At 58.6% G+C, this 15,608-nt stretch overlaps 1 protein-coding gene across 1 annotated transcript; it reads left to right on the forward strand.

Moving 5' to 3' along the window:
• The first annotated feature begins 1,173 nt into the window (after nucleotides 1–1,173).
• Nucleotides 1,174–7,762, forward strand: LOC127025961 (scavenger receptor cysteine-rich type 1 protein M130-like). The gene is given in 8 exon segments (XM_050911105.1): nucleotides 1,174–1,600; nucleotides 2,180–2,506; nucleotides 2,542–2,907; nucleotides 3,263–3,577; nucleotides 5,257–5,394; nucleotides 6,142–6,237; nucleotides 6,961–6,981; nucleotides 7,683–7,762. Coding segments are annotated over 8 exon segments (1,770 nt in total).
• The last annotated feature ends 7,846 nt before the right edge of the window (nucleotides 7,763–15,608 follow it).

The following is a 15,608-nucleotide window of genomic DNA, read 5'->3' on the forward strand; positions in this document are numbered from 1 at the left end:
CAATCTCTCCTGCCTGCCCACGGCTCCCCACACTGCCCTGTGACACGGGGACTTTGGCAGCGCTTCCTGATCCTCATCGGTGCCTGCTGTTCCCTGAGAGCTGGCATGGGCCCAGGGGGGCATGAGAGTCTCCGGTCCCTCTGTCCGGCCGTTGATCTGGGTTGTGTGCATCTCTGGGCAGAGTGATGTGTCCCTGACAGAAGATCCCCCCTCAGGCAAGCATCAGAGGGGTCTGGACAGGCACCAGCCATGATAACAGCTGCACCATTTCTGTGCTCTGTGACATCTCCCACCTAAAAGGAACCTCCCAATCCTCCAGGGACAGCCCAGGGATCAGGGTGCGCTTCTGGTTGCCTCAGGGTGATGGTCCTGCCTGGCCCGAAGCTCTGCAGGGGCTGAGCAGGCTGCAGCAGTCAGTATCATCTGGGCCACTTCTCCTGGACCCAAACTACTCCCACCACTGCAGTGCTGGGGGAACCATGCCGGGCAGCACAGGGGACCTTGTGTGGGAGCAGTTTGTCTGAGCAGTACCTGTGGCTGTGAGTCTGCAACAGACACATACCCTCGAGTGCTGTGATGGTGTAGAGAAGGGGTGCAGGGGGGCCTGGATGTGTTTGTGTCACCAACACTCCCCCAACAGATTCCTCTGGGATGTGCAATGGGCAATTTGGTCACAGCTTGCTTGGAGGTGATGCAGGATGTGGGCATTTAACTGCCAGAGGGCTCTGGGAACTGCCAGGTGTTTTGGTTTTTTCCCAGGATTTGTCCGTCTGGCGGAAGGGAAGAGCCGCTGCTCAGGACGTGTGGAGATCCATGACAGGGACCAGTGGAAAACTGTCTGTGCTTCACACTTTGGTGCCAAAGCTGCTGACGTGGTCTGCAGGGAGTTGCAGTGCGGCAGAGCCCTGCCTGTCGCTGAGGCAGCTCACATTGGAGAAGGGGTCAGTGCCGTGTGGGACGGAGAGCTGCAGTGTGTGGGGAATGAATCCCTCCTCATCTCCTGCCCCAGGGGGTCCTCCAGGGAGCAGCCCTGCACCCACGCAAACAGCGCTGTTGTCACCTGCACACGTAAGGACTCAGGGACACGGGGGCTGTGCCAGGGATTGGGGAACAGAGCAAGGAATGTGCTAGGCTGGGTGTGGGGACAGGAAGGATGATGGCATTGTCTGCAGCATGAAAATAGTTGAGAAGGAAAAGAAAGGCATGCTGTCCCTCTGGCCTCTCCCCCAGCTCCTGAGGGTACAAGAGCACCAATCCACCCTCTCTCCTCCTCCTCTGTCCCCAGAGTACACAGGGTTCAGGCTGGTGAACGGCAGCACAGCGTGTGCGGGGAAGGTGGAGGTCCAGGTGCTGGGGACCTGGGGGACCCTCTGTGCCTCCCGCTGGGATCTCTCGGATGCCCACGTTCTCTGTCATCAACTCAACTGTGGGTTTGCTGAGGCCATTCCTGGAGGAGAGCATTTTGGGAGAGAGACTGGCCCTGTCTGGAGAGACTCCTTCCACTGTGACGGCACTGAAGCCCACCTAGCACAGTGCCCAGTGATCACCCTGGGGGCCTCACCATGCTCCCACGGGAACACTGCTGCTGTCATTTGCTCAGGTGAGTGCCGGAAAAAATGCTGCATTAACTCCATCTGCCCTTTGTGTGTGACACGGCCACCCAAAGCAGGGTCCCATGGCAGTACCAGGCTGAAGTTCTCCCTGGACGAACCCTGGCATCCCCAGGAGCCATCTGGAGGGCTTTGCCTGCTCAGACTGACCGCTCTGCTTTGGGAGAGCTGAGCACTGAACGGAGGCAAGCATCTACCCCCAGGGCAGTGCCTTAGCCCCAGCGCCACCACCAGGCCTGGGCTCCTCTGTTCTCGTACTGTGGGATGAGCCCAGGACAGGGCTGCAGGGCTCTGCTCCATCCCTCTGGCTGCAGACAACCATATCGCATCCCCGCAGAGAACCCTGCAAAGCCTCATCCCACGAGGCAGGCAGGAGCTGCCTGGGTACTCCCAGCAGCAGCAGACCTGGGTGTGAGCTGCAGAGAGGACCCAGGCTTTGCCCTCACTTCTCGTCAGCAAAAGGCTCAATCATGTCCTGTTTGGTCAGAAAATCCCCCCTTGCCCTGCTCCCTGAAGGATGCCCTGCTCCCCAGTGCCGCCGATGGCTGTGGTATCTCTGTTGTCCCCAGGCTCAGCCGGCTTTGCATCCCTGCGGCTGGTGGGCGGAGGGAGCCGGTGCGACGGATGAGTGGAGATCTTCCAGCATGGGATGTGGGGCAGAGTTCTGGATGATGAGTGGGACGTGCAGGAGGCCAGTGTGGTGTGCCGGCAGCTGCGGTGCGGAGAGGCAGGGACAGCCTACAACCCCCCAAAGCCTGAGCGAGGGACGGGCCCCGTGGGGCTGCGAGGGGTCCGGTGCGCAGGGCATGAGGCCAACCTGGCCCTCTGCAACACCTCCCTGCCTGAGAGTGCACTGGCAGCAGGGGTTGCGGAAGACGTGGGAGTCATTTGCTGGGGTGAGCAGCACTGCATGGGCCCCCCAGGTGACGAGGTGGGTGGGCAGCCAGGCCCTGACAGCAATTGGGCTTTCTACCCACTACAGGGAGCCGGCGGGTCCGACTGGTGAACGGGACTGGGCGCTGTGCTGGGAGAGTGGAGCTGTACTACCAGGGCACCTGGGGGACTGTGTGTGATGATGGCTGGGACCTGTCTGATGCCGCCGTCGTTTGCCACCAGCTGGGCTGTGGAGGGGCGGTGGAGGCGGCTGGCTCTGCTCGGTTTGGGGAAGGCTCCGGGCAGATCTGGCTGGATGGCGTGAACTGCTCTGGGACCGAAGCTGCTCTCTGGGACTGCCCTGCTGGGCCCTGGGGGCAGCACGACTGCGGGCACAAAGAGGACGTGGGAGTCATCTGCTCAGGTGTGTGCCGGGACCTGTGGTGGGAGCCTGGTTCCTGGGGAGGCCAGGACACAAGGAGAGCCAGGCATGGCCAAGGCTGTTCCTGACTGCCTCTGAGCTCCTGCCCGAGCCCGTCCTGTGGACACCCATGCACGGGCACCCTCAGTCCCACTGGGGTCCCTGGGGAGCTCAGCAGTCCCGAGGGTTTAGCAGGAAGGGCAGGGGTGTCTGTCTGTCAGGGACTTCTCTCTGCCCCTGGGTGCAAAGGGGACTTGCTGGCCCTGCCCCTGCCCGCCTGAGGGCCTGGGGGTGCAGAGGTGTCCTGGCTCCCACAGCCCCACACCAGCCTGTTCCCCCTTGGTGCCTTTCCTCGTAGAGTTTGTGGCCCTGAGGCTGGAGGACAGCGACGGCTGCTCCGGGCGCCTGCAGGTTTTCTACAACGGGACATGGGGGAGCATTTGCTCCAACTCGATGACTCTTGACACGGTGTCACTGGCATGCCAGGAGCTGGGCTGCGGGGATGGAGGATCCCTGGAAACACGCCTGCCCTACGGCAGGGTGTCTGGCCCTGCCTGGCTGGATAACGTGCAGTGTGGGGAGAAAACCAGCTCCTTCTGGCAGTGTCCCTCCACTCCCTGGAACCCGCAGTCATGTGAAGACCTGCGAGATGAGATCCACATCACCTGCAATGGTAACTCAGAGCCACCTGGGCACCACTGTCACCCCAGCTCCTGCTCCCTGGTGGGCACGGCCAAACACAGAGAAAGAGCTTGGAAGGGCTTTTCCTTGCCATGTCAGACCCTTCTGCTGCTGGTGGCACAAACGTGACCACAGCCACCCACGTCCAGCAGCAGTTGCCACACAGGCTGCCAGCAGCACCTGCGGGAGGCAGAGGCATCTCCAGGTGAGGTCTCAGAAGAGACCAGACAGGGTTCAGAAGAGCCTCCCCTCCATGGACACCCTCCTGCTGCTCTCTGAACCAGGGACCTTTTGGGGCTGAGCAGTCAGGGTCTCCCCACAGTCCTGCGTGTGTCCCCTGAATGACCAGGGTTTGGTTGCCGCTGTGACCAAGATGGCACAGGGAGGTGCAAGCAGAGCTCAGCCCTGCTCTCTTCTGCACCATCCCCTGAACCAGCCCCTTCACCACAGTGTTTCCTTCTTCAGGGGGACGCCCAGAAATGCCCCCGACCCCGTTGGCCCGTGCCCCAACTCCACAAGCTGCACAGGTAGGGAGCTGCTCCCCTGTGTACCCTTCTTGTCTGGCAGGGCTCTGCCTGCTGTCTCAGTGCCATGGGAGGTCTTTGCCTTCTCCAGCAAGGGAGAAGATTCGTGCGGTGGGAGGCAAGGACAGGTGCTCAGGCAGAGTGGAGGTCTGGCACCGTGGCTCTTGGGGGACAGTGTGCGATGATTCCTGGGACATGCGGGATGCTGAGGTGGCATGCAGGCAGCTGGGCTGTGGCCCCGCGGTGTCTGCCCTGCATGAGGCTGCGTTTGGGATGGGGATGGGCCCTATCTGGCTGGAGCAGGTGGAGTGCCGGGGGACAGAGCTGTCTCTGCAGGACTGCTGGGCCCGTCCTGGGGACAGCGGTGCTTGTCGGCATAAGGAAGATGCTGCCGTGCGCTGCTCAGGTGAGTGGCAGGGCTGGGACCCCTTGCTCGGGTCTTGGCAGGGAGCTGGGGAAAGCCTTACACCCACTTGGTCCTGGCATGGGCCCTGACCTCCCGAGAGCAGGAACACTCCTGTGGAGTGCAGGAGGCTGGTGCCAAGTGCGGAGCAGCCTCGGTGGAACTGGATGTCCTCTGGCCACTGCACGTGGGGCCCTGCAGCCCCAGGGCTATCCCCTGGGCTGCCTGTGCCTTCCTGCCTGCTGCCCAGAGCAGAGGCACTGGGCCCTGTCCCGGCCTCCCTTTCTAGCACTACAGGAGGGGCAATTTGGGGGGGATGTGTCAGGGGCATCTCCAGACACACACACAGGGTGTGTTGGGGAGGAGGCTCCCTGGGACCCGCACACCCACCCTCTCAGCCCAGCTCTCCTTTGCCTCTTCTGCAGCTACACCCAGGACGGCAGCATTCCCACCCCAAGCAGGTAACTTGTCCTCCCCCCGGGGCTGGGTATCCCCGGGCCAGGCTGTGACCCACAGCTGGATGGAAGGGGCTCCTTGCTGGGGTGTGAAACTCCCAGGAGGAGGCACTGGGAGGGTGGGGGGGGGTTAGGGAGGGTTGTAATTTACTCAGCAGGGTAGAAGCTTGCCCATCACTCACCCCTGGGCACTCCACCCTTGCTGCCTTGTGTGATGGGGGTCAGGACTGATGCTGCCTCCACCTCTCCCAGGCCTGGTGCTGCCCCTTCCATGTTCTCGCCCATGCAGATCCCACTCGAGGCCGTCTGACTGGCAGCGGGAGAGTCTCAGTGCCCGTCATCATCTGCATCATCCTGGGGGCCCTTCTCTGCCTGCTCCTGGCCCTCCTGGCTGGGCAAGTGCTAAGCACCAGGACTGGGCGCAGAGGTGGGCCTTCCACAATGGTGCCAGGGGAAGATACCTCCTGGAAGGGCTGTGGGTGCTGCGGGATGTCAGTGAGGGGCACAGGCAGAGCTGAGGGGGTGGGACTGTGTGCTGCCACCTGTCCCAGACACCACCCCAGTGAGCGCCTGGCCGTGGGGCACCAGCAGCAAGGGGTGGAGAGAGCCCAGAGGTGGGGGGAGCTGGCCAGAGGCAAGGAGAGAAACGGGAGAGTGGGGCTTGGGGAGATGTGAGCAGAGGGGAGATGGCCAAGGCTGGCAGTGCTCTGGGTATTGGTGGAGGGCGCTCTGGGGCAATGGAGATGCTAGGAGGAGCGTGGGGCAGGAGGGTCCATTTCCATGGTGTCAGGCTCCCAGCCTGTCCCTCTGCCCAGCCCTGCCCACCCACCAGAAGGGCAGGGGCCCTGCTATAGACCCGTGGGGCAGAGAGAGGGCAGCTCCAGGTGGAGAGGAAACATGGGAGCTGCTCCAGGGTCAGACAAGGGGGCATGACCCAGGGGCCAGAGGGGCATGAGCGCTGTCTCCGAAGGGATGATGCAAGGGTGATGCTGCCCCAGAGGATCTCCACAGCAATGTTGCCCTCACCGGGGATGTGGCAGCCATGCCTGGACAGTGCAGTGGGGCTGTGCTGTCGGAGCAGTGCTGGGCTGGCCCAAGGAAGAGGTTTGGGGGAGCACAGTGGGGTCCATTGGCTCTCTGCCTGTCCCTCTGCCAGCCCTGCCTCTATCCCCAGGCTCCAGGAGAGCTCAGGAGCTCTTCCCCGAGGCCGTGTACGAGGAGATCGGTTACAGCCCAGCATGGGAGAAGCAGGCGAGGTTTGGTCGCTCAGGTGGGTGTGGGTCCTCCCTGGAGGCACATCTGCAGGACCCCTTCCCTGGCCCCAACCCAGAGCTGATCCCCTGAAGCCCCCCAGCCCGTGGTCCCTGCAGCACTGGTGCCATGTGGTGTGTGGGGAGAGCATCCAGGTCCTGGGCCCAGGAGAGGAGCTTTCTCCCAACCACCTTTCACCGGCCCAGCTGGACAGCCCCTCTCTTTCTGCCCCTGCACCCCATGTGACACCCAAGGAGGGAGGGAAGGGGCTGTCCTAGGGCACCTCTGGGAGCACCTTTGAGACAGGGTTTGTGCCAGGGGAGCAGGGTAAATTCCCAGCCCTCCTCCCCATGCAGCCCCAGCTCTGTGGGTCCCCCTTCCCCAGCAGCGCTGACCATGGGCCAGGTCAGTGGGGCTCGCTCCATAACACCCACTGTGCATCTCTCCAGGCTCTTCTTCAGAGGAGTCCCTGAGCCAGCTGCAGGCCTCCCCTGGGCTCAGCGAGGAGGAGGATGGTCTGGCATCAGCAGCAGGTAACGGAGGCAGGAAGGGCTTCGTCTCCCTGCAGACATGTGTTGACAGAGGTGTCACTGAGTGTCAGCGTCAGAGATGGGGAGGACATGGGGGTCTCCTGTGGCGCTGCCAACACCAGTGTCTCAGCCCTGTGTCCCTTGCGCCTCCTCCTGTCCTCTGCTCTGCAGGACGTATCTTCTCACTGTCACCAGCTCCCCTCTCCTTTCAGATGTTCTTGTCCTGGCCGCAGGTGAGCCAGCGCATGGCTATGATGATGCCAGGGAGGTTTTCTGACCCTGGGAGGACGCTGCCCCTGAGCAGGGCGATGGGAAATGTCCAGGGTGCCAGAGGAGGGAGCAGGGCCCAGGGATGCACCCAGAGGTGAGAGGGAAATTTAGCACTGCTGGTTCCTGGGGTGCCATCCCTGGTGGCACCCGAGTCGCTGCTGTCCTGAGACCCCAACCTCCTGGGAAGGGGGAACCTGCCCCAGGAGTTTTCCTTGGAGGGACTGGGGTGGGAGAAGGAGCTGAATGTGGTGAGGAGCTGGGAGGAAGATGATGTACAGACCCCATGAGGTGAACTGCAATGTCCTGCCTTGCTGCTGCAGGGGCCAGCCTGTGCTCCCGGACAAGTGCCGGGTCCCCAGAGCTGAAGGAGACACCTTGTCCCTATCCCTGGCAAGCATGGGCTATGATGATGCTGAAGAGGTGTCTCTGGCACATCCCGTGAGGACACAAAGGCTGTGACAGTGGAGCTCTGTGCACAACAGTCCCTGAGCCCCAGGCCAGGAGAGCCCATCCCTGCTGTGCAGCTGGGTGCAGCCGGGAGGAGGAGAGGTCTGTGCAGCTGGGAGAGCTGTGAGCACATGGGACTGTCTCCCTTGACCCATGGGCAGCAGAAACCGCCTGGAGTTTCCTCTCTTTTTATTCCCTCTTTCTGCTGTGCCTCCAGATTTCTTCTTATTAAAAGTCTCTGAGGGCTTTGACCCACAGCTGGTGCTTGCCTGCCCAGGTGGCGGGGTGTCTCCCTGAGGCTCACCAGGGGGAGCAGAGAAGAAGGACATGGCAGTGCAGAAGGGCGCAGGTCGGTGTCAGGCTGTGGGGCTGCGAGAGCCCATGGTCCCTGGGGAATAATCCTGCTGACAGAGACATTTCCATCCTGCTGGCCACAGGCACTTTCGAGTCCAAATGGCTCTCTGATAGGTCCCGTGATGCACCTCAGCGGCAGCACCCATTTCCTCACCCTTGGGTTTCCAGCTGCTCTTTCCCCCTGCCTGGCCCCGCTGGTCCCACAGCGCAGAGGCCATGACAGAGCTGCCAGGTCAGGGGAAGCCCTGGGCTTTTGTCCACAGAAGTGAAGCGTAAGGTGGCTGCAGTGCCCTGAACACCCCAGCCAGCCCCAGGTGGGATCAAGGCCCACAGATTACCTCCCACAATGGTTAGGAGGCAGCTCTGCTCCCCACTGCCCCAGCACAGGGTGCAGAGCCATGTTCTGGGACACAGGCTGAGCCTCCTCTGACGCCCAGGGCAACACCCCTCTGGGCCACACCTGTCCCCAACTCCAGCAGGAGCCGTGCAACAGGGTGAGGGAAATGCCCTCCCTGAGGGAGGTGCCCCCAGCCTCTGATGGCACCCCAGGGCATGTGGGGGAGGGACATGGGGGCAGAAATCTTACATCCCCCTCCTCCAGGCACTGGGCCTCTCCCTGCACCCCTCTGTCCCCCACATCCCTGGAGGTGAGGTGAAGGGCAGGCTTCCACCTCCATGGGGCTGCGCATGTGGCTTGGGCTCAGGGACCTTCCCACTCCTTCAGCACTGAGGCCTGTCCTGACAGCAAAGCAGTGCCCTGGGACAGCCCTGGCTGGGGTCTCTGTGGCAGGGTGGCTGAGCGTGTTCAGCTGTTAACTCAAAGGGCATGGTTTGACCACACACAGGGACGGTGTCCCCATGGTGGTACAGCTGGGGCAATTGTGTTGCCCAGTGCCATAGATTTTTCCCAGTGCCATAGATTTTTTCCCTGCTGAGCCCCTGCCTGGCAGAGAGGGTTTGGGGAATCAAAACCAGACCACAGTCACCATGAACTTCTGGAGTGGTTGAGTGGCCTAAGGGGATGGACTGCTCCTTTCTTCTGCTTTGCACACATGGTCCTCAAAGCCCATCCCCGGCAATGACTCTCCCATTCTTGCTCAAGAACAACCTAGAAGGACTCTTTTGGAGCAATATAATCCTGCAGGCACTACCCCTGTGGCCAAGTATTTGCAAGCTCATGCTCAAAGCTGGCAAGACAGTAACTTTGCTTGTTCAGATGGTCTCCCTCTCCCCTCCTCTCCCTTGCTCAGGCACAACAAAAGCCAGACTTCCCTGGAGGTGCATGCCTGGGGAGCCGCTATGAGGCAGCAGAACTGCACGGGGTTAGAACATGCACGTTGCTGTGGGACTATAGGCCAGTCTGTGCCATTCCTTGGCCTGACTGGGTGACTGGGGAGAGGCTGAGACTGAAGACAGAGGGAGATGTCCTGGGTCAAAGTTGTCACTGTGTTCCTGATGGGCGAGAAGGGTTCTGTAGCAGCAAGAGGTTGCAAGAGGGGAGCCCAGCAGCTTGTTGGAGCTCATGAGCAGGTCTTTCTTCCTCTGGGCAGGGACTGATGGCTGTGAAGGGCTGCAGCTGAGCTGGACACTCCAGTCTGGTGGGTGAGCAGATTTGGGTATGGAAACTGGGGACAGCTGAGACACTTGTGCTGTGAGCCTGGGTTTGGTGCTGAGAAGATGGAGAACACAGAAGCATGTGTGATGCTCAGGAAATGCAGAGGGAGGTAAATTTGGAGAGCAAAAATGACATCCAGTGGTTGAACTGGGGCTGTTTGGAAGTCACCGTGTGAGAGTTGGTGACCTTCCATGCTAGACCCCAGGGGAGCCACGGCTGGCATTTCTGTCCCGACCTGTGCCCCTGCAGCAGGGAGCCAATGCAGAGGGATGTTCATGTGGGGCCCCCAAGGGGTCCCCCTGTGCTGCGTGTCTCCCTGCTGATGCCCAGAGAGGAGCACATCTGTGTTTCATCAACCATTGCAGCAGGGGGGCAAAGGGGGCCAAGAAACTCTGCTCAGGACAGCTTGTGACTGGACAACTCAGGAGCCAAGCACCACAAGGGACCATCCTCAGCATGGCTTTGTCAGCTGTCCCTGGCACATCAGAGGTCTCGCTGTGACAGACCTCTGGAGGGAGGATGCTGCCATTCAGGCCTCAGCCAGGGAGTGCCTCTCCCTGGGACTGGGGGGTGGCCTCCCCCATGGGCAGTACGCTCTGCTCTGGGAGAGCATCCTGCTGGGGCAGGATGGAAGAAGGCAGATAGGTTCTGCAAAATCAAAGGGAGAAAATCATTGCTGAAGCCCGGGTTGAACCAGGGACCTTTAGATCTTCAGTCTAACGCTCTCCCAGCTGAGCTACTTCAGCCCTGCCCCAGCAGCCCTTGTCCCAATTCCACCCCTGCCAGGCCACAGGCTGGCACACACGAGGAGAGCTCCTTGGGGACATTCCCAGGAAAAAGCTGTGCCCAGCACCGGGCACAGTGGACCTGGCCTCTCCCTGCCTCCATGGCCAGGTGGACTCCAGGTGTAGGGTGGGTGCCAGCTTCCAGCAGGAGTGCCAAGATACGCATCAGGCCTCAATTACAAAGGTGATGGCGGTGAAGGCAAGTGGGCAGGCCAGGCACATGCAGCTGCAAAGGCTGAGGGTGGAAGAAGTGTGGGGTTGGTGGAAGACCTCTCTCATAGGGAAGAGAGGGCCCAGGGGAGGCAGAGCTTTTGCTGGTGCCTTAGGCTTTTGCTTCATTCTTGCATGAGCAAGAGTCTTTTGTTCAATGTTTGGAGATGATATTTAGGGGGAAAGAAGGCTTGAAAACCTCCAAGGATTGGGACTGCACAACCTCTCAGGGCAACCTCTTCCAGTGCATAAGTGACCTCATGGTTATGACCTCATGGTCCTCATGGTCCTCATCTCCTGCCTGAACATTCTTTCAACTTTTGTCCCTTGCCTCTCATCTTCCCACCATGCACGATGATGAGAGCTGGCTCTATTTTCTTAATTGCCTCATAGGTACTGAATGCTCCTACGAGGTTTCCCAAAGCCTTCTCATCTCCATACTGAACAGTGTTCCCTCAGCCTTTCCTCAGGTGGAAAGTTCTCAGCCCCCTGCACACCCACACACACCTGACTGTACTGGTGCCCCTTCACTGAACTTGCTCCAGCTGATCAATGTCTTTCCTGTACTGGGGGCAGGAGGCCCCCAACTCAGTGCAGTAGTGTGCGTGTGGTCTAGCGAGCACTGAATGGAGGGGGAGAATCCCTCCCCCTCATCTCCTGCCCATGCTCCTGTTCATACAGCCAGGACACTGTTGGCCTTGGCTGCTGGGGCTCACTGCTAACTCATGTTGCCTCAGTTGCCGAGGCAAGAAGCTCCGGTGCTGGCACAATCCACAGCGGAGTGCTCTAGCGCAGTGCACAGGGGGGTTTCCTGGACCGGGGGAACCTCAGGGGAGCCGAGAGAGCCTCCAGGAGCCCGCAGCTGGCAGCAGCAGCTGACGAGACCTGGGCAGGGCCAGGAGCAATGGCAGCCAAGTTCCCTCACATGTATAAAAAAGCCCTTAGGGAGCGCTAGTGACCAGGAGCACCGTGAACAGGGCAGGCAAACAGGGTGTGGCATGTCAGCAAGGTGGCGTGGCAGATTGCATGGCAGTTCACACAGAAGGGCGTGCAGGAAGGCGCTGAAGCTCTGCCAGCTCGACCAGGGAGCGATGGTATCCACCCGGCAGAAAGCCATGGCCTCTCTAAACTCTGCACCCACCACGACTCACGCAGCTTCCCAGACAGAGCTCCGGTGGGAACATGCTGCCACCCAGGTGTCAGGCTGCAGGGTGTGCCCTGCTCTTCTGCCAGCATCGGACGGCAGCAGTGAGCACACCTGCGGAGGTGCGCCCAGCTAGAGGAACTCTCCGCTTAGTGACAGAGCTCCGGGAGGAGGTGAGTAGGTTGCAGAGTATCAGGGAGTGCGAGAGAGAGATAGACTACTGGAATCGCACCCTACCTTCCCTGGGACAGGCCCAACAGGCAGACAGGACGCATGAGATGGAGGATTCCCTATCCTCTCTCCGCCTGCCTGAACACAGGGACTTAAGGGGTAGGGGGCAACGGCGACAAGTTCCTGCCCAGTACAGCAGGCGCATCTCCTCTCTGACGAGACCCCACCCCCCAGATGCCCTTGCACAATAGGTACGAGGCTCTGCAAGTGGCACCGAACAATAACAAGGACGATGGTTCATCTAGCTTGGAGGTGTCGCTGAGGTTAAGTCGGCCTACACCCTGCGTCAAAACTGCTTCCATAAAGAAAAAAAGACGGAGGTAGCAGGGCTCATTGGAACAGCTTTAAACTAGAGTTGAAGGGGGAAAGGGATAAAAGCAGGCTCCCTAGAGATAAGCCTGGGGCAGCACACCAGTGTTTGATGGAACAATGGGCTAGCGAGGTCCTTTGGTCTGCCATCTCAGTGGAGGTAGGGGATGGAGATCCATGTGGCAGTAAAGATGGAAGGGTTATGGATGTGTTAGAAACCACGGAAGCGCCTGAGAATGGTCATGTAGGAATGATGGCTTCTCCCCCAAAAAGGGGGCGGATTGATAGCCCAACTGAAGTGCATCTACATCAATGCAAGCAGCATGGGCAACAAACAGGAGGAGCTGGAAGCCATTGTGCAGCAGGAAAACTATGATCTAGGTGCCATCACAGAAATGCCATGGTGGGATGACTTGCACAACTGGAGTGCTGCAATGGATGGCTATGAACTCTTCAGAAGGGATAGGCAAGGAAGAGAGGCGGTGGGGTAGCCCTGTATGTTAGGGAGTGTTTTGACTGTCTAGAGCTTGATGATGGTAATGATAGGGTTGAGTGTTTCTGGGTAAGAATCAGGGGGAAGGCCAACAAGGCAGATATCATGGTGGGAGTCTGTTGTAGACCACCCAGCCACGATGAAGAGGCAGACGAAATATTCTCCAAGCAGCTGGGAGAGGTCTCACAAGCGCTAGCCCTTGTTCTTGTGGGGGAGTTCAACTTACCAGATGTCTGCTGGAATGCAGCAGAGAGGAAACAGTCTCGGTGGTTCCTGCAGTGTGTGGAAGAGAACTTCCTGACACAGCTGGTGAGGGAGCCAACTACGGAAGGCGCCCCACTGGACCTGTTGTTTGTGAACAGAGAAGGCCTTGTGGGTGATGTGATGGTGGAGGCGTCTTGGGCATAGCGATCACAAAATGATAGAGTTTTGATTCAAGGAGAAGTAAGGAGGGGGGTCAGCAGAACTGCTACCTGGGACTTCTGGAGGGCAGACTTTGGCCTGTTTAGGAGACTGGTTGACAGAGTCCCTTGGGAGGCAGTCCTGAAGGGCAAAGGAGTCCAGGAAGGCTGGGCATTCTTCAAGAAGGAAATCTTAAAGGCACAGGAACAGGCCATCCCCATGTGCCGAAAGACGAGCCAGCGGGGAAGAAGACTGGCCTGGCTCAACAGAGAGCTTTGGCTGGAACTCCGGGAAAAAAGAGAGTTTATGACCTTTGGAAGAGGGGCAGGCCACTCAGGAGGACTACAAGGATGTCCTGAGGTTATGCAGGGAGAAAATTAGAAGGGCCAAAGCCCAACTAGAACTTAATCTGGCTACTGCCATAAAAGACATGAAAAAATGTTGCTATAAATACATTAGCAACAAAAGGAGGGCTAAGGAGAATCTCCATCCTTTATTGGATGCAGGGGGAAACAGAGTGACAAGGATGAGGAAAAGGTTGAGGTCCTTCAAACCTTCTTTGCTTCAGTCTTTAATAGTAAGACCAGTTGTTCTCTGGGTACCCAGGCCCCTGAGCTGGAAGACAGGGAGCAGAATGAAGCCCCCGTAATCCAAGGGGAAATGGTTAGCGACCTGCTAAACCACTTAGACACACACAAGTCTATGGGGCCAGACGGGATCCACCCAAGCGCACTGAGGGAGCTGGTAAAAGTGCTCACCAAGACACTTTCCATCATTTATCAGCAGTCCTGGCTAACTGGTGAGGTCCCAGTTGACTGGAGGTTAGCAAATGTGATGCCCATCAACAAGAAGGACTGGAAGGAGGATCCAGGGAACTACAGGCCTCTCAGTCTGATCTGGTGCCAGGGAAGGTTATGGAGCAGATCACCTTGAGTGCCATCACACGACACGTACAGGACAACCAGGCGATCAGGCCCAGTCAGCATGGCTTTATGAAAGGCAGGTCCTGCTTGACTAACCTGATCTCCTTCTTTGACAAGGTGACCCGCTTAGTGGATGAGGGAAAGGCTGTGGATGTTGTCTACCTAGACTTTAGTAAAGCCTTTGACATTTCCCACAGCATTCTCCTGGAGAAACTGGCTGCTCATGGCTTGGACGGGTGCACTCTTCCTAACAAACTGGCTAGCTGGCGGGCTTCAAAGAATTGTGGTGAAAGGAGTTCAATCCAGTGTTGGCGGCTGGTCACAAGAGGTGCTCCCCAGGGCTCAGTATTGGGGCCAGTTCTGTTTAATATCTTTATTAATGATGTGGACAGGGGTCGAGTGCACCCTCAGTAAGTTTGCAGATGACACTAAGCTGGGCGGAGTGTTGATCTGCTTGAGGTAGAAAGGCTCTACAGAGGGATCTGGGCAGGCTGGATCGAGGGGCCGAGGCCAATTGTATGAGGTTCGCCAGGCTAAGTAAGTGCTGCGTCCTGCACTTGGGTCACAACAACCCCATGCAACGCTACAGGCTTGGGGAAGAGTGGCTGGAAAGCTGCCCGCAGAAAAGGACCTGGGGCTGTTGGTTGACAGCCAGCTGAAGATGAGCCAGCAGTGTGCCCAGGTGGCCAAGAAGAAAGCATCCTGGCTTGTATCAGAAATAGTGTGGCCAGCAGGACTAGGGAAGTGACTGTCCGCTGTACTCGGCCCTGGTGAGGCCGCACCTCGAATACTGTTCAGTTTTGGGTCCTCACTACAAGAAAGACATTGAGGTGCTGGAGTGTGTCCAAAGAAGGGCAATGAAGATGGCGAAGGGTCTAGAAACAGTCCTGTGAGGAACGCTGAGGGAGCTGGGGTTGTCTAGTCTGGAGAAAAGGAGGCTGAGGGAGACCTTATCGCTCTCTACAACTACCTGAAAGGAGGTTGTAGCGAGGTGGGGTCAGGTCTCTTCTCCCAAGCAGCAAGCATAGGACAAGAGGAAATGGCCTCAAGGTGCACCAGGGGAGCTTTAGATTGGATATTAGGAAAAATTTCTTCACCAAAGGGTTATTAAGCATTGGAACAGGCTGCCCAGGGAAGTGGTTGAGTCACCATCCCTGGAGGTATGAAAAGACATGTAGACGTGGCATTTAGGGACCTGGTTTAGTGGTGGACTTGGTAGTGTTAGGTTTACGGTTGGACTCAATGATCTTAAGGGTCTTTTCCAACCTAAATGATTCTATGAGTCGATGATTCTATGTCTACAGCCTATAGAGAAGAGGTGCAGGTGTGGGACATCGTCAGATAGCCTGTGGTGGAGACTATAGAGGGATGAAGAAAGTCTGAGAAGCCCCCAACACAGATCAGCTCTTTCTTCCCTTGGCTCTGGCTGTTGTCTCTGCCACTGATGCCTATGATCAAGCACCTTCTCCTTACAGCGCTAGGGTCTCACTGCCTCTCCTTTCCCACCTGGGAGCCTGGGAGGGATTGTACCGTAGTCCTGCTCTTGGCATTGCACATCCCACACCACACTGCCCCAGGAGGAGCAACATGTGAGGGAAAAGGATCTCCCTTCCCAGGGGCTGGGGGTCAGGGCTTGGCCCTTTGCCTTCAAGGAACACGTGAAGTTTACTCAGAATC

This window comes from Gymnogyps californianus, chromosome 26 (genome assembly GCF_018139145.2).
Source record: "Gymnogyps californianus isolate 813 chromosome 26, ASM1813914v2, whole genome shotgun sequence".
Classification (NCBI taxonomy): Eukaryota; Metazoa; Chordata; class Aves; order Accipitriformes; family Cathartidae; genus Gymnogyps; species Gymnogyps californianus.